At 33.6% G+C, this 18518-nt stretch overlaps 3 protein-coding genes across 6 annotated transcripts; 2 read left to right on the forward strand and 1 right to left on the reverse strand.

The window, feature by feature from the left end:
- The first annotated feature begins 1137 nt into the window (after positions 1-1137).
- LOC123686612 (ATP-dependent RNA helicase Ddx1) lies at positions 1138-8237 on the forward strand. Its single transcript, XM_045626848.1, has 12 exons — positions 1138-1292; positions 1345-1396; positions 1451-1623; positions 1688-1910; positions 3106-3322; positions 3392-3571; positions 3624-3816; positions 5564-5751; positions 6547-7027; positions 7599-7714; positions 7772-7873; positions 7925-8237. The coding sequence occupies exons 1-12, from the start codon at positions 1277-1279 to the stop codon at positions 8168-8170; spliced, it is 2187 nt and encodes a 728-aa protein (XP_045482804.1). The 5' UTR covers positions 1138-1276; the 3' UTR covers positions 8171-8237.
- A 584-nt stretch (positions 8238-8821) lies between these two features.
- Positions 8822-10933, reverse strand: LOC123686684. 4 transcript variants are annotated; one of them, XM_045626915.1, is made up of 9 exons: positions 10745-10933; positions 10635-10686; positions 10462-10578; positions 10347-10404; positions 10115-10215; positions 9797-10008; positions 9626-9738; positions 9164-9477; positions 8822-9053 (listed from the first exon to the last, which is right to left on the reverse strand). In XM_045626915.1, the coding sequence occupies exons 1-8, from the start codon at positions 10753-10755 to the stop codon at positions 9182-9184; spliced, it is 960 nt and encodes a 319-aa protein (XP_045482871.1). In that variant the 5' UTR covers positions 10756-10933; the 3' UTR covers positions 8822-9053; positions 9164-9181. The 4 variants fall into 4 exon arrangements, with proteins under 4 accessions (XP_045482871.1, XP_045482880.1, XP_045482888.1 ...); XM_045626924.1 differs by having other exon boundaries at positions 8822-9060; XM_045626932.1 differs by having other exon boundaries at positions 8822-9474.
- Positions 10934-11318: 385 nt separating this feature from the next.
- LOC123686678 (E3 ubiquitin-protein ligase RNF113A) lies at positions 11319-14639 on the forward strand. The gene is made up of 5 exons (XM_045626897.1): positions 11319-11562; positions 11629-11852; positions 11990-12155; positions 14026-14332; positions 14420-14639. The coding sequence occupies exons 1-5, from the start codon at positions 11430-11432 to the stop codon at positions 14598-14600; spliced, it is 1011 nt and encodes a 336-aa protein (XP_045482853.1). The 5' UTR covers positions 11319-11429; the 3' UTR covers positions 14601-14639.
- The last annotated feature ends 3879 nt before the right edge of the window (positions 14640-18518 follow it).

The raw sequence follows: 18518 nt of genomic DNA on the forward strand, positions 1-18518 counted from the left end.
TTATTTGCGTTAAAATAATTGATGTTCAACTGACGATTTTTTTTTCGATTACCCGTCCCTTCGTCAAGAAAAAAAAAGACCCCTCGCTTAATTGTTCTTTTTTCGACAAAATATATTTCCTACAACGTCTCTACGGGTTCTCCCTGGTCCTTTTGGAGGTAATCAATGAATATTATACCTTGCGCATCCCAGAATACTGATGCCATAATTTTGCCAGATGACTATTATGTTTTTCCCCGCTTTGGATTCGGTTCATCGTGTGCAGTCCACTCAGTTGACTGTCATAGATAAGTAGATAGTTGACTGTCAATTGGATTCCGGAGTGAAATGATGGAGCCATGTTTCATCCATTGTCAAGTTTATTGCACTTGAACAGCTTCAAACTTAGACTATGTAAGTGATATATAGTCTAAGGCTTCAAACACTGCTCAGAATCATTAACACGTTGTTGCTTAGATCGATTGTGAGTTCGCGCGGCAACCATTTTGCACACAGCTTTCTCATATACAAATATTCGTGAATGATGTGATGTTCACTTAGAACAATAATTTATCTATATTCTAAGGATGTACACGTTCAGATGATATCTTCACAATGTCTGCTCTATCTCGATCAACTTCACTTTACGGTCATTCAAAATTATTTTGTGAACTTTATTGATTTTTTTTGTCGGTGATAGCCTCTTTTGGGCGTCCACTGCGTTCGTCGTCTTCGGTGCTCATTTCACCACTTTCTCAGACTTAAATCTAAGCATTATGAACCATTCTTTTTTTACACTGTACCTATACCATTGTCCGAAGAAAAAAACTGCGTGTAATAAATTTTTCGCTTGATCTCATAAAGGGACAATAACTTAAGATATTTCGTTTTCGAGGAAATCGTATATTAGAGTTTTAGTTCCCTTTTGGGATAAATAAATATATGGCAAAACTAAATCTCTAATCTTATAGCGTATTCGACTGGTTGCACCAGTGCGAATTAATTCGAATTTTTCTCGACCTAATGATATAATTAGCTCGAATTAATTCACATTGGTGCAGCCAGTCAAATACGCTAATAATTTTATAACCTATACGAGACAACTGTCAAATATCCTTATTGAATATCATAGACCTAATATCCATATTAGGTCTATGTTGAATATCGACCATATCCATCAGCGAGTTTTGGTCGGAATAAAACATAATTATTGATATCCTCTCATTTAATTATTTAATAAGCCACTGGAAATATTATATATTAAATAATAAATCGTCACTTCATTAACAATACCGCCATGACTGCTTTTGAAGGTAGGTATTAAATTATTTCTGAGTTTGCCGGCATAACTTTTAATTTTTTTAGAATTTGGAGTTTTACCGGAAATTGCGAAAGCCTTGGAAGAACTAGATTGGATGTAAGGACACATTTAATAATTGATTCTTCTTTATTTCATACATTTTTGGTGTAGGTTACCAACAGATATTCAAGCAGAAGGTATTCCTTTAGTCCTTGGGGGTGGAGATGTTTTGATGGCAGCAGAAACTGGTAGTGGAAAAACAGCCGCATTTTGTCTACCTGTGATTCAAATTGTTTGGGAAACTCTGAAAGACTTAGAAAAAGGCACAAGCTCAACAAAATCATGTATGAAAGATTAGTAACAAATATAAAGAACCACTTTAAGTACTAATTGAATATCAAATTTAAGCTCTACCATGGACGATGTCTTTGTATGATAGGGGAAATGCATTAGCTGTTGCTCCTGGAGGGCTCAGAGTTCAGTCAAGAGAACATAGAGAATGGCATGGTACACGATGTACTACAGGTGTTAAATCAGGAAAATGGGGTTTTGAAGCAACTGTAACTGATGAAGGGTTGTGTAGAGTAGGATGGTCTACATTACAATCTACTCTAGATCTAGGAACTGATAGGTGATGATTCATTTTTAATTAAAATTTTATTTAATCAATTTGAAAATGTAATCTAATTCGGCCGTTTTGATTAGGTAGTAGTTTTTCACCTGATGTTTTGCTTTCTACTGTGTATCATCAGAGGTTTTAATGTCATATATTTCAATTTGACTTTTAATATATATCAGATATTTTAAATATATCTGAGAAATCCTGCGTCAAGATACAATCTACTACCTAGAGACCTCTGAAGATTATTACTGCAGTAGTAAAAGGAAAGTCAGGTGAAAAATCGACAAGACCATGGATAAAAAAACTAATTTTCCAAATCTGTTGAGAAATTTATTTTTTGAGATTTCAGTTTATCTCAGTTTTGAACATTCAAAAGGTTTCTTTATAGAAGGCAGGTAATAACATATTATACAAAAAATTATAAGGTTATATATTTAATGTGATGAGTTAATATTCAGGATACAAAATTTGGTCACAATATGTGTAGCTTGTGTCAAATATTTTAGATTGGCATATATTCGTTCTGAATTGGATTTTTGTAATGATCTGTTTATATTTGAACTAATTAAGTCTTTCGATTCAACAGACTTATCGATATTTCAATTATCTGTTGCACCTTCTCAAAAATATTCTTATACTCAATTCATCCTAATCTGAATATTTATGGATGTTTGAAACAATGATTAAATTTAGGTAGTAAAAATTGATTGCGTAAGGATTTACATTGCATCGCAACTTAGAATCAGAGTTCTCACCACTGCACCATCTATAGCTCTCCTACCAGTTCTAGAGTTCTAATGAGCTCTAGTATCTGGAATAGGGAGATTACATTGTCACTGCGTCAAGTTTCTTGTTTAAAACCTTTTTTGCATTGACTTGGAGTGGCGAATAGAAATGATATTTTCACAAAAGACTTGAAAGTTGGGCCTCTTGTCCTTCCTGATCTGTTTATTATAATAAGGGAACTTTTCAGTGTTCATTTCTTTTGACAGGTTTTCATCCCACTAAAGAGCTTTCTTACTTAGTCAGAACTTGTTGATAATTGGAGTTTAAAGCCTTCATTGTTGCCACAGTAAATAAATAGTTACAGAATTTATTTATGTTTTTAATAATAGTGATAGTAATAATTGACTCACAGAGATTACTTCTTAATAAAGAGAATATATATCTTCTGCTTCAATTTCGGCTTAATCTAATTTTCCAGATTTGGTTTTGGTTTTGGTGGAACAGGTAAAAAGTCAAATAATAAGCAGTTTGATAACTATGGAGAACCATTTGGAAAGAGTGATGTGATAACATGCCTTATTGATATGGAAAATGGAACAGTAAAATTTCTTAAAAATGGCATAGATCTTGGACAAGCATTTACTATTAACAAACAAATTTTGAATTCAGCTTTCTTTCCTGCTGTTGTTCTCAAGGTATTTATGAAAAAATACTCAACTTTATGGAACCATAATTACATATCCAAATATTCATTAATTTTTTAGAATGCTGAAATGGCATTCAATTTTGGTGAAACTGAACTGAAATATCCACTACCTCCTAATTATAAACCTATTTGTCAAGCCAATGAGTCGGAGATAGCAATAAATTCAAATGAAGAAGCTTCTGATCCATGTAGTGCTCCTATTCAAAAGAGCAATGCCCCACAAGCTATTATTATCGAGGTAACTATTGTAGATAATATTTTTGTTTGATAGGTACTAATAATATTATTAGCCTAGTAGAGAATTAGCAGAACAAACTTGTGATCAACTCAAAAAGTTCAAGAAATATCTTGAAAACCCAAAAATTAAAGAGCTCCTTGTAATTGGAGGAGTGAATGTGAAAGATCAGATATCTCAATTGCAAAATGAGGGTGCAGATATAATTGTAGGAACACCAGGAAGGTTAGAGGATCTTATCCAAGGAGGTAAGTAAAGAGATTGCCATATGTTATAACCCTGAGAAGTATATTGTTATAATATAGGATTAGTCTTTCAATAGCTCATGAGCAGACAGTTCCTATCAATAAATCCCTCTATTATCACTTTTTTAGGTTTTGGTAGTTATGACAGCTCCCTAGCTTGTAAAAGGTTGATCAATGTAAATTTTAACTAATCTGTTGTCTGATCTAATGTCTACTATAATTTGTGATTCTCTCCAAAATTGGGAATATATTTTATTCGCATAACATTAGTTACACTGTTTGAACTTCAGGAATATTATCTGTTCATTAATGAACTAAATTAGTTTTACTTGAAACTTTGATCGAACAATTTAATGTTACATTTCAATTAATGAAAATTAAATACACCAGAAAAATCATTGAAAATTTAGTTATTGAAAAGCTTGAAATCACATGAAAAAATTATGTCAAAAACTTTTGACCGCTCATCATACATGAGCGATGAGAATGAATATAAATATCTGTGGTCTTCAAGGGTGCAATTGGCGCATCAATGTTCAAGTCAAGGGCTCCCAGGATTCTGACTTCACGTCTTCACTTCGCACTGCTTTCTTCATATTTTATGATGATGCTTCTTCAATATTTGATAATAAACCAAAATTTAAATTATTATTCTGGCGCACTTGATTTTCATTTGAAAAGTAGCATTAAATTATTTGTTCATATAATTTGTTAATAGATTAAAATTCATTGTCTAGTGATGAGGATATCCTGAGAACTATCTGAGCTAGAAGAAAATGGATGGGCTTTTTCGATTTTTCCTTTCCTGTCTGATACAAATCCGGAAATAGAACCGCCTTCTCATAATTAGATTTTGAGTAATGATCGATATTTAGAAAACTGTCATTTTATTAATTCTGAATGACTCATATTTAAAATGGATAGTTATTTTCCACAGGCACTTTAAGTAACTTTAGTAATTAAAAGGTGCATGTGGAAAAAGACTATCCATTTTGAATATGAGAAAGTCTAAGATTTAAATTTTTATTTTGGATATCCCTTCCGGGGCTCTGTACATTGCAACTAGTTCAGATTGATGGTGCGTCCTGCTTATGCGCAAACGTTAAACTCGGAACGCCATGTTTCGCTCTCTGCTAGTTCAATTTTGATAAATTTTGGAATGGGTCATGTTCCAATAGTATTTCAGCTTCTTTGAATATACAGTGCGTGTTGCGCATGTGTAAATTAAAACTTAGAAAAGACTAGTTTGAGACCGCGACTAAGCTCGCTATAACCATAACTTTTTTCACTTCAATCTGATTTCGATGTGCAGAGCTCAAATGGTGCTCGAAGCTTATCTCAATGTAACTATGAAAATGAAATCTGTGTAATAGTTTCAGAGATTATTGTATGTATACTTACAGACAGACAACAATTAAAATATATATGTTATATATGAATTTGCAATAAAGAGTTCTAATAATAATAAAAAAAAATGTATGTCTGTGTTTTGGGAGGGATTCCTTATTGCCTAAGCTAATTTATAATTCCATTATAGATAAACCATAGTGTAAAACTTGCAGTGTTTTTAGTTACTTAGGAGATTCTAGTTCTGCTTGAACTAACGTTTCTGAAGAAGTTTCACCTTTACGTTGATCAACCTTACAGGAAGCAGGCATAATAATTTGAAAGTTAATAATATCCTTTTTCCCCAAAATATGAACTGATTTTCTTGTTGGAATTTGAAATTAATCGAGTTAATTTTTTTCAGGCTATTTATCTTTATCTAGTTGTCGGTTTTTTATTCTGGATGAGGCTGATGGTTTATTGAAACAGGGTTATACTGATCTCATAGAAAGACTTCATAGACAAATGCCTAAAATAACAGGAGATGGTAAACGACTTCAAATGATAGTATGCAGTGCAACTCTTCATGCTTTTGAAGTGAAGAAAATGGCAGTATGTATATTTTATAATTTCCAAACAACTATAGTTAAAGCAGATGGTAGATCGAATTAATGATAAAAAATTGTAAAAATTTACTAGCCAGGGGATAATTCAGGATTCAGAATGTCTTCAATTCTCATTGATTGTTCATATATTTTATTTTATCTTTATGCATGAATTCAACTTATGTTATATACAGCTAAATATATCTTCTTCATTCAACTCCAAAAAAATATAGAATACATAATATTAATAACTTCTAACAGATTCTTTAACTTGATATTTTGGCAAAATTACTATGCTCGAAGCTTGTGGTAACAATGATAATGCTTCACAATAATAATAGTGAATTTGCTATATCCTTGATAATTTTTTGAGAATATTAATTATTATATCCGAGTTACTTGTGAAGAAACCTCTTTACAAGAGCTGGCTTGGGTAAAAATTTTTATTTATATATTGTTGTTTCCTATACTGATCTTAGGTATACCAAAATACCCACCCAGGGTATCAAAGACATCAATGGTTATGCTAATTACCTATCATTATTCAATGATCTTTCTCTATTTTTTTTTTAAAGTCACTTTTAATCTGGAATATTAGTTAATAATTATTATTAATTAATTTTATTCTTTGACTATGTCCTCTATAATTGGGTTAAATTCCTCAGGCGACATGGGAACACAGCCCAGTTACTAGGTTTTACCTTTTCATTCCAATTCTTACAATTACACTCTAGTCTTATTTTGAATATTATTGAAACAGTCACTTTTTTTCCTCTTTTGTTTTGTAAGCGCATCATTTCAGGAAAAACTCATGTATTTTCCAACATGGGTTGATCTCAAGGGAGAAGATGCTGTTCCAGACACTGTTCACCATGTTATAGTGAAGGTTGATCCTCAGCAAGATCGTAGTTGGCATAACTTGCGGCGTCAAATACAAACGGATGGAGTTCATGCTAATGATGGTGTTCGCCCTGGAAATAACTGTGCTGAAACTTTGAGTGAGGCAGTCAAAATTTTAAAAGGAGAATATTGTGTGCGAGCTATAAATGTCCATAAAATGGACAGAGCTATAATATTTTGCAGGACAAAAATAGATTGTGATAATTTGGAAAGATATTTGAAGAACATTGATAAAAATAAATATTCTTGTGTTTGTCTCCATGGTGATAGGAAACCTCATGAAAGGAAGGCGAATTTGGAAAAATTCAAGCGACAAGAAGTGAAGTTCCTGATTTGCACCGATGTAGCAGCTAGGGGATTAGATATTACAGGTTTACCTTTCAGTGAGTATTCATCACCTATTGATCAGATGTTTATATTATCATGTACCTTATTTACTCATTTACTATAAGGCCTTTTGATCAAATGGTTAGTGGAATACAAATTTTTTCCTTGCAAGACCAAAATGCAATATTGAGAGGACTAATGTTTTAGCCAGGCAGCTTCAGAAATACATGATAATGTGTTGAAGTTCAAATTACAAAGTGAAAGCACTGAATCTATACACAACTAGAGACATATTATGTTCCCTTTTACCACTTAATTATTCATTTGGTTTCATAAGTAAAGTTTTTTTTTTCATAAGATTTGGGTGGAAAGCAACGAGAAGACCTTGTAATAAAGAACTTTTGCCATGTCTCACTTCTAAAATATCACCATACTGATCAAAAAAGCATAGAGGAAATTCTCTTTAGCATCATTTCCCAATGGTTTTTTCTTTCCTCAAGAAAAATTTTTGTAGCTTTCTGAGGAATAACTTCAAATTTATATGAGCAGATGGATGAACATGTGAAAGCCTATTAACGCTTCTTTCAATTTTGATCATTTATGACAGTTTCATTATATCTTTTTCAGTGATAAATATTACTCTTCCTGATGAAAAATCAAATTATGTACATAGAATTGGTCGTGTTGGGAGAGCTGAAAGAATGGGTTTGGCTTTAAGTTTAGTCAGTACAGTACCAGAAAAGGTAACCCTTCATTTGAATAGCTTTTAATTTCTCTTTATTTTGTTACTTTTTATTTAGGTTTGGTATCACGGAGAATGGTGTAAAACTAGAGGACGTAATTGTTGGAATACTAATCTAACTGATGTAAAAGGTTGTTGTATTTGGTATAATGAACCCCAGGTGAGTTGAAAATTATTTTAGTGAATGAAAGTTTTCAAAAATTCTTTGCAGTATTTGGCAGATATTGAGGAACACTTGAACATAACAATTACCCAAGTGGAAACTGATATGATTGTACCAGCAGATGAATTTGATGGCAAAGTGGTCTATGGACAAAAACGCAAAGCTGGTGGATCTAACTATCAGAACCACACCGCTCAAATGGCACCTATAGTAAAAGAACTAACTAAACTAGAAAGTGATGCACAACTGATTTATCTAAATAGGCACCTCACAAAATTAGCAAAAGTTGCATGAGTATTTAGTTGAAATACTTTGTTCAAAAGATTTGTATTCAATGAAAATAAATATCATATTTATTGAATGAACTGAACTTTCCTGTTACAAATATTACACTATAGCTTACTATACTCCCTTCAGAAAATAAGTTATTCTCCCACAACTTTAAACGCAATACTTCTGCTCGAAACAAAAACTCTGTTGACTAAATTACTGGTCCTTATAGGTTGTTTGTTTATGTGTGGTTATGTTTGTTGCTTGTGTTAGAATAAAAATGCATATTTGAAAAGCACCGACTTGAAGTAAGGGATATATGTTAGGTATATGAAGTCACCAAGAGCGCATGAATAAATGAGCACACAAAAGCTTTTGATTTTAAGTACGCTCTTTCGTCAATTTTTTCAATATCGGGCTTAAATTTTCTATGGTCCAAAGACGCTATTGACACGAAAGTGTACAAAAAGCTAGAATTTGTTACTTTCAAGATACCCCCAAAATTTCAAAAAAATATTAGTTATTTTTTCGATATTTTGTTTGAATTTTCTATTTTCCTGATGACACAAAATTTTGTATGAAGCTTGAAATGGTTATTATAAAACATTTACACACGAAATTTTGATCCGATTCGATAGGTAAATATTGTTGTTTGTTTACTAGAATGAAACATAATATATTTCAAAAATTTTTAATATCCTTATAAAGCATATCATACAAATCTAGAAACTACAAGTTACAGATTGTGTTGATAGAATAAAAATGTAGTGTGACAAATTCCTCAATGTTTTCAGCATTGATGAACTGACTAGACACTTCTCATTCCTTCATTGTAGATTTTCCAACTACCCAACTCCATTTTTATTCTTTAATTGATCAATCCACAATAATTTGAATATAATGACAACTAGAAACTTAACAAAATGAAAGGAAGATATTCAATGGTTATATAATATTTAACAATTTATAAAATCTAAAATTTATAATACACATATTATATAAAATCCCTATAGTTACCTGTATAATAATAATTTATTATTTTTCAAGTTCAGCAATTTTTTCCCAGTCATCATCAATACTGCTATTACTACTTGCTGTATCAAGACTCAGAGCAGAAGCAACTTTTACTATTGTTTCATCTGACTTTGTTTCTTTACCAGAAAGATTTTTCAAAGGAGAATTTGTTGATGAAATGGAATTAGTATTAACATCACTTGATAAAGACTTTCGTTTTATTGGGCTCTTCTTCTTGGATCTAGTTTCTTTCTCATATTCTTCTAATAATTTAATCTGTTGTTCTTCTGTTAGTTCAATGCCATCTGCAAATTCTTCTGAAATGTTCCCATGAAATCTCAAAATACTATTTTTAAGTTTGCACAGAATTCAATGAGAAAATGAACTCAATCATCCAAGAGATAAAGTTGAAAATTGTTTGAAACAGAAGGCATATTAATTTGAATTAAAAGAAATTATACATACCTTTGTCCCACTTTACTTTTTCTTCAACAATTTTGTTTTCCTTGCATTCTTTTTTTTCTTGTATTTCTTGTTTTGCAAATTCATCTTCTAATAGCGCTTTTTTAAATAAATATCTAAAAATAGAATAATAAGTATTATACATACATTTTATAAAAAAAAAAATGAACAAACCTTGTCCAAAACTTATCTTTATCTACTTTATTAGGCACAAGTATTTCATATTGTTTTCTCAAAATATCTGATCTTTTCAGATACTTTTCTAATTTGTCATCATATACCTGTTCTTCACTTATTTGAAGCCAACAATTATACTGTTCTGATAAGAAAGGTTCAGGTTCAGTTGTAAATGTTTTTTCATTTGATTGTAGATCATATATAATTTGCTAAAACCAATTGATTTTATTGATAATGTATATCACCAGTAATATGCAGTTTTTATATGATCAATTCATAAATGAAAAGATGCAGATCGAATTGAATTCTATTTACCTGAAGTTTTGTCAATTTAACAGTTTCTGATCCTTCTACAATCATTATTGCTTCAGTATCAGAATCATCAGGACTTGGATTGAGAACAGTATTCATTTGATCTGAAATTATCAATCCCATTTTAAATTAAACATTACATGAATGTAAATATAGCATGAGTACACAATATTATTATTAATTTGAAAGTAATCATTAATGAATTATATGATAGATTGAATCTTAATATGACAACCTAAAAATGTGCTGAAACTCCTCTTTACAGAATTTGCAGTAGAATCGGGACTGTCCAACTAAAACAAATATTATATAAAAATAATGAATATAAATATCACTTATGAAATGCTTACACTGAGAGTTTTCTCTAATACATTTCCAGTGGTTGATAAGACATTGGAGGCACCTTTTGTGACAGCACCACCAAACTCTCCTAAGTCTTTGTAGACACTTTCTAATACTTCTGAATTCTATAAACGAACATGTTATTCTGATTGAAAATGTGTATTGCAAATAAATTGTATACCTTCAATTTCTCTTTGGCAGCAGTGAACCAAGATCCTAGCCAATTCTCATTACTGAAAACATATTGGAAATATACCTGGTTTTGAATCTACAATTGTAAATTGTACTTACTTCTCAGCCATTTTCAAACGAATATTTTAATGTTTTATATCAATACTGAAAATTTTGATATTATATATGCTGAAAACTCAAAAAATATATAATAAGAAAAGAGACATTCAAAACCTATTTGTTTTCATTGTCATATTTTGAAAAGCATTCACCATCACTATGTTTATCAATAAAAACTCTATGGAGATTGGAGTGTTAGGCGATAGTATCGATACCTTATATTTCGATACCAAGTAGATACTTGGTATCGAAATATAAGGTATCGATTCAAAGATTTGAATCGATATTTGAGTAACCGATACCATGGGAGTATCGATAAACTGTTTCTTTAGAGAATTTTTTTTCTCCCCAATCGCTGACCGCTGTACAATTTAGTTCTTCCTATTTAAATTTGATCACAACATTTTAGTATTCCATCACTTGATATGTAATAATAAATCTGCAACACCTGGTTTCCTAAATTTTTATTAAACCATAACTTGTTGTGGAGTTGTTTATTGTTGTTCACTGGTCTTTGGCGATCTCTATGGATTTGACAGCACCTGCACTACAGATGAAGGAACTTTTTGGTCTGTGGTACTATTATATAAATAACAACATAACCAATAATAATAATTGACAATTAAAAAACCAACATATTTATATTGACTTTAATATTGAGTTGTTTTGTTGTTATTAATCAATTATGCAAAACGAGGAGAACATCAACAATTCAAAATCATTTAACGACTCAGGACAACTAACATGTAAGTTTGTAATGAAACGAAAAAAATTTCAAAAGAACACTCGAAGAAGAAACGACTCGAGTAGCGAAAATGGTAAGTCGTTTACTTGAAAATTCAGTTTTGTAGCAATTCTTATTTGCGGCATCAATCGATTTTCAGAAGAAGGAGCCTCTGAACCTTCTGTTGTTCGTCCTACTAAAATTACAAAAAGAATTAATCCTAATGTTCAGAGTACTAGTGGCATTGAAAATAAACGAAAACTACAAATTACTGAGGATAACTCATCAGAGTCTGATAAAGAAGAAACTGTTTTGCATTCCTTCAAGTCAAACAAATCGGCACAGGCATCCGGTTCTTCTGATCAGATGGCAACCGCTACCTTGGTGAGAAATAATGAAATTTATTTATGTGTAGTTACGATATTTTCTTTACAACTTAAGCAAAATTTTACATATTTTGGATGGAATTGATGAATTTCTCTTTTTACTGTCACAAAATATAGAATCATTTTTAATTGTAGGAAATTGAAACAGAAACAGACAAAGATGCTCAAGCTATTTTTGAAAGAAGGCTTGAAATAAATAAACAATTGGAAGGTAAAGAAGATGATAAAATATATAGAGGAATCAATAATTATGCTCAGTATGTCAAACCTAAGGATACTTCTGCTGGAAATGCAAGTTCAGGTTAGTAATTAGTTGAGTAACAGTAACAGCTGGTTTCTGAAAAGTTATAATAATAAAAGTTTATTGAATCTCTGAGGATATAACAAATATGTATGAGATAAGTCAATTAAATACAAAATGATCTCACGAAGAAATTTGAAAAATTGATACATCAGGACTGTATGTCATTCAAAAATTCGGTAACACCATAAAGGCATTGACTTAATAGTTTTTTTGAACCTTCGAGTCCAGGCGTTTCACATTTTTGGTTATCTGAAAACGCTGACATTAGGGAAATGTTATCCTTAAGATACATTAGACAATTCAAAATAAATATACAAGGTACAGATAAAATTACATGCTTAATGGATGCGACTTTTAATTGAATAATATGTAAAGCATAATATTTATTTATTTATATACGGACAAGCCATTTTACATATTAACGAATAAACCAAATGAACCATGAAAAAAACACACAATCAAGTGGAAAAACAAAATTGATGAAAATTATCAAGTGATCTGAAATAATTCTTCAGTTGAAATAATGATACATTGAAAAGATCAACCTCCACCGAACCAGCAGCCCTCAATGCTCTATCGAGAGGATTGTTCATTCCGTAATTGGTTCTACTAAAATTGTTCAACTCAGTTTACAACTGAACAACTGATTGGTTAATATATGCGTAAATCAGCTTTTTTGAAAATGCTCATGAGGGATGTTAATGATTTGTGATTGAGTTTAAATATATGAAATCGACATGTTACCATAGTGGCAGCTAAGTAAAATGTGGTGAACTAGAGGTGAATAAAATGGACCTCAGTGACATTGGAAGTGATACAACAAGAATAGATTATTCCTTCTGGTTGGGGTCCAGGAATAGATTACCCTTCTGGTTGTATCACTGTATTGTCACTGAGGTCCATTTTATTCAACTTTTATTTTACCACATTTTACTTATCTGCCACTAAATCAGTCAAGTTGAAGAGATTCTCCAACTTAATTTTTTGGAAATCTGATTGTCTTACATTAGTTATGAAACAATGCTATCTTGCTAGCTGAATACACTAACTTAGTTTAGGTTAGGTTTAGGCATGGATGAAATGAGATTATTGTGGCACCATCTCGTAAGCAACATTAATCACGATCTGAAAACCATTGATCAATGATTTCAGGATTAATAACAGAAATGATCATATTTATCAAGCTGTAATTCAACCAGAAAAAATATTTTTATTGAAAGTTTTGATCTTTTTTGTTGGCTTTGCTAGTTGTAGATATACTTTTATACTTGGAATGACTTCTATAATTCCTCGAAGAAATGTTCCAAGCAGATAACTTGTCCTTTTTGTGGAGGTAATCACAAAATTTACAGGGTGCTCATCAGAAGATCATGAACTTGGACAACTCAAATTCGTCAAAAATCAATTAATGTTATTTTTGGACAAGAATGGTATAAAGAAAATTTCGACGAACGAAATTCTTTGATGCGAGGACAAAAACCGACTGAGCTCCGTCTCAGGCCAATCCCCTCGCGAAATTATTTCGCGAGGGCATTGCGGCTAGTGTAAACGTAGCTTCAGATAAAGTGTAGTATACCACTCGCAACAATGCAAGCTATCTCGGAATGCTTGGTAAATATTCTTTAGAAGTAATAACTATCATATTTGCTATCTCGGAATGCTTCATTAATAGTATAGTCCCAAACGATAAGGTTCGATTCACTGATGACGAATCTGTCATAATATTCAAATCTGTCCGCCGTAAACTGGAGCGAAACTTGAAATTTACGGATCTCAAATGACCAGGCAGGGCCAGGTTTTCATTGGTAGAGAAAAGATTATATTCTTACAAATAATCTTTTGTACAACTGGTCTTGTTCTTTTGAAGGAATGGTGAGAAGAGGTCCAATGAGAGCACCTGCTAATTTGAGAGCCACTGTCCGATGGGATTATCAACCAGATATCTGTAAAGATTATAAGGAAACAGGATTTTGTGGTTTTGGCGACAGTTGTAAGTTTCTTCATGATAGAAGTGATTACAAGCATGGTTGGCAATTGGAAAGAGAATGGGCTGAAGGCCACTATGGTCATGATGATGAAGATCCTAAAAAATATGAAATCAATTCAGATGAAGAAGATTTACCATTCAAATGTTTACTATGTAGGAAAAGTTTCGTAGAACCTGTTGTCACCAAGTAAGTTTTTATTCAAATAATAAAGAGAGTCTGAATAGATTAGACATAGAACATTGAAAAATTTATTATCAATAATTATAATTTAAGGTGCAAGCATTACTTTTGTGAAAAATGTGCATTAACAAGGTTTAAAAAAACTTCAAGATGTTTTGCTTGCAATGCACAAACAAGTGGCATATTCAATCCAGCAAGAAATTTGATAGAGAAATTGAAAAAGTTGGATGAAGAAGAGATGCCGAATGTGAAGGAAGAATCAGATTCTGATTGATTTTATGTATACAAAATATTAAAATATTAGAAGTTTGAACTTTGATGTATTGTTTTCCCCTATTTCACAGAATACTCCAAACCAGCCATACTCAACCTTTTTTCACCTCGGGCCGCATAATTGCTACTGTTCATTCTTGCGGGCCGCAGTAGTTTACCTAGTTTTAAAACTAGCTTTAGCCCGCGCGGTTTTCATTTATCGCGCATAATCAAAACTTTTTTTTAAATCGGTTACAAAGTAGCCTTAGTCCTTTCCAAAGCACTACTAGTTCCTGTCTGTGAACCAAATTTTATCAAAATCGATTCAGTGGTTTATGCGTCAAAGCGTAACAGACAGGCAGATTACGTTTTTTGCATTTGTAATATTAGTAGGGAAGTGCGAAAATAAAAATATACAGGGTGTTAGGGAAACGCTCCCAACAACGAAAACAGATACTATTGACGATTTTAAGAAAATTGGAATAATTTTTGTTATCGCAATTTTTTATTTTGGTAGGTACCATGATTTCTAAACCCTTTTATTAGCATAATTCACGCAATAATGCTAATAAGAGGTTTTAAAAATCATGATACTGACCAGAAAAAAAATTACACAATAATATGACAATTTAACTGTATAATCAGCTAAAAAACGCACCCAAGAATCCATAGAAATGAAAACTACAAGAGCAAAAAACGCGAGATAAGGTATTCTCGCTAAGAAGATTAGGTATAGTATGTATCATAAAGAATCCATTGTTTATAACGGGTGTTTTTTTTCGAGGTATATAACTTTAAGTTGGCATTACTGTTCAAGATGGCGACCGATTTTACAGCTGTCAAGTGATTTATTCTCAGTTTGGTTTGGCAATTCATCATGAATAGATTCACGCCTGAATAACGCTTGCAAAAAGTGCAATTTTATTTCGAAAATAATGGTTCTGTGCGGAATAGTTATCGCGCACTACGTCCATTTTATTTTGTTTAGCGATGAAGCGCACTTCTGGTTGAATGGCTACGTCAACAAACAAAACTGCCGCATTTGGAGTGAAGCTAATCCTCAAGTGTATGTCGAAACACCGTTACATCCAGAAAAACTGACTGGTGCGCTTTATGGGCTGGTGGAATCATTGGTCCGTACTTCTTCAAAAACGATGATGGCCAGAACGTTACAGTCAATGGTGATCGGTATAGAGCCGTGATTACTAACTTTTTCATTCCTGAATTGAACAACCATGATGTCCAGGAGCTGTGGTTCCAACAAGACGGCGCAACATGTCTCACAGCTCGTGCCACAATCGATTTATTGAAAGACAAGTTTGGTGACCGCCAAATTTCACGTTTTGGACCTGTGAATTGGCCTCCAAGATCTTGTGGTTTAACACCGCTAGACTATTTTCTGTGGGGCTATGTAAAGTCATTGGTCTATGCGGATAAGCCACAAACAATTGACCATTTGGAAGACAACATTCGCCGTGTTATTGCCGATATACGGCCACAAATGTTGGAAAAAGTCATCGAAAATTGGACATCCAGATTGGACTACATCCGAGCCAGCCGTGGCGGTCATATGCCAGAAATCATATTTAAAATGTAATGCCCCAAGATTATCTTGCGGATAAATAAAATTCATGTCAATCGAAATATCCATCGTTGTTTTATTGCAATTTTAAGTTCTATAGCTCTAAAAAAACACCCTTTATTATGGATATAGTGTTCTGTGTGTACGTAATAAGGGAGAAAACAAAGGTAAATATTGATACCGTTATTTTTGCGTAATTTCGAACCTTTATTTGTGATACTATCGTGAAACTTGTAATACTAGGCCGTTGCTCGGGCCGCATAAAAAGGGGCAAAGGGCCGCACGTTGAGTATGGCTGCTCCAAACCTTTCAGAAAAAATATTTACCCAATTAATCCCATAGGGTATTCTTACAAATTCGATTTCTAGACAATCATTTCCTTAAGAATTTATGAGCTAGGAGAATCAACGCGATGCAGTAACATATTTTTTGTATCAAATTTCATTGATAGTTTTTTGAAATTACAGATTTCAATTTATTTCGTAGCAATGTCTGAAATTTTCGAATTTTGAGCCTGGAGTGGTCTGGAACTATAAGGTATCGGCGAATTCGTCCTCAAATTCGATTCTATTTGAGTAAATTGATTATCCCACAAAGCCTCATATAAATTCCTATTTTAATCTTGTGGAACTAAATATTACTGCTAGATCCTATGGTGAGTTCTTTGTGTCACTTCGATGTAACAGCGGCAATGTAACATTTCGTGATGTTTTATGTAGCCACATAATAATTCAATTAGTTCAATATGAAGAACCAATCAAACCTTTGTTGTGACTCAGGTCAGCTGAAGTAAACATCATGCGTCCACTTCTATGTTGCAGTCAATTCCCCTCCCTTGCTCCCATTTACATAATAGAAGTGATATCATGTACGTAAACGTTAAATTTGACATTTTCGCAGGTACATTCGTCAGGATTTATTGGGTTTACCCAACGCTGTTTTACGGACACGTAAAAATCAATGCAACCAACTGAACATAAGAATCAGGTCGACGAGTTACGAATGGTGGATTTTCATATAAGATCGAATTATTATTTTTATTTTCAGGTAATATCCTTCATTTTTCGAGTTGGTGGCGGTGAGTGGAGTTGATATAAATGAGCCTGTCGCCATAACAGAGTACTTCTCAGGGAGGCTCAATATGGGGACGGAGAAAATCCTCCGACTTATCGAAGTTCAAAACTCCAACCTCAGTTGGGGTTTGGAAGATTCTGAACTCCAAGAGGGCTATGGCTCGAGCTCGGGTCAATGGAACAAATAACAGTCACTCGAAGATGGAACCAAGGAGGTACTGTCGGGTAACCTTGCGAGTCCCCGCTAGTTGTTCGACCTCCTGCAGGAAGGCGTTCACGCTGGTTGAACCATCGAATTGCACGTTCCACTTATAAACCGGTACGGACGGCTGATTGGAAGGATAGTTGAACGAACTATAGGTATCAGTCCTGTTACTTTGTCCTGTTCCACCTCACTCCAACCCATCTGATCCGCCTACGCGCGTAGCAACTAGCAACTCGTTTCAGAGTCACGCTGAACATCGTGAGGTACAGTCATGCCCAACCACAACTTCAATCACACGACCAGTATCAAGATCGCGATTCATTGTTGCGTTGACTGTCCCCGTCAGCGCGCACGTTTTACGTAACACAGTAAAGATCCCTGAGCTCGGTAGCGCGTCAGCGCGGCATGGTCAGCGACGCCGACACTTTGCGCGTACGCGCTCGATGCCTCAGCGCTGACGGTGATCAGCGCTGAGCCGTCGGCGTTATTCTAAAACGTTTCATAAGTAATGATACATATTGGCCTGTCAGCGCCGACGGTCAGCGTGACTCTAAGGCTGGTTTTAGAGTCACGCTGACCGTCAGCGCTGAAGCCTACGCGCGTAGCAACTAGAAACTCGTTTCAGAGTCACGCTGAACGTCGTGGGGTACAGACATGCCCAACCACAACTTCAATCAAAAAACCAGTATCAATATCGCGATTCATTGTTGCGTTGACTGTCCCCGTCAGCGCGTACGTTTTACGTAACACAGTAACGCTCCCTGAGCTCGGTAGCCCGTCAGCGTGGCCTGGTCAGCGGCGCTGATGCGTGGCGCGTACGCGCTCGATTCTCAGCGCTGAGCCGTCAGCGTTATTCTAAAACGCTTCATAAGTAATCATACATATTGGCCTGTCAGCGCCGACGGTCAGCGTGACTCTGAAACCAGCCTAAATCAGCTTGACCTTCTCTAGGAGTTGTATGTTCATCTAGATGAAACAGTAAATTGGACAAAACACATTGAAGAGGTATGCAAATCACTTTCAAGGATTTTCTTCTCAATGAGGGTGATATCAGGTTACCTAAATTTTTCCACCATGAAA

This window comes from Harmonia axyridis, chromosome 1, assembly GCF_914767665.1.
Source record: "Harmonia axyridis chromosome 1, icHarAxyr1.1, whole genome shotgun sequence".
In the NCBI taxonomy this organism is placed as follows: domain Eukaryota; kingdom Metazoa; phylum Arthropoda; class Insecta; order Coleoptera; family Coccinellidae; genus Harmonia; species Harmonia axyridis.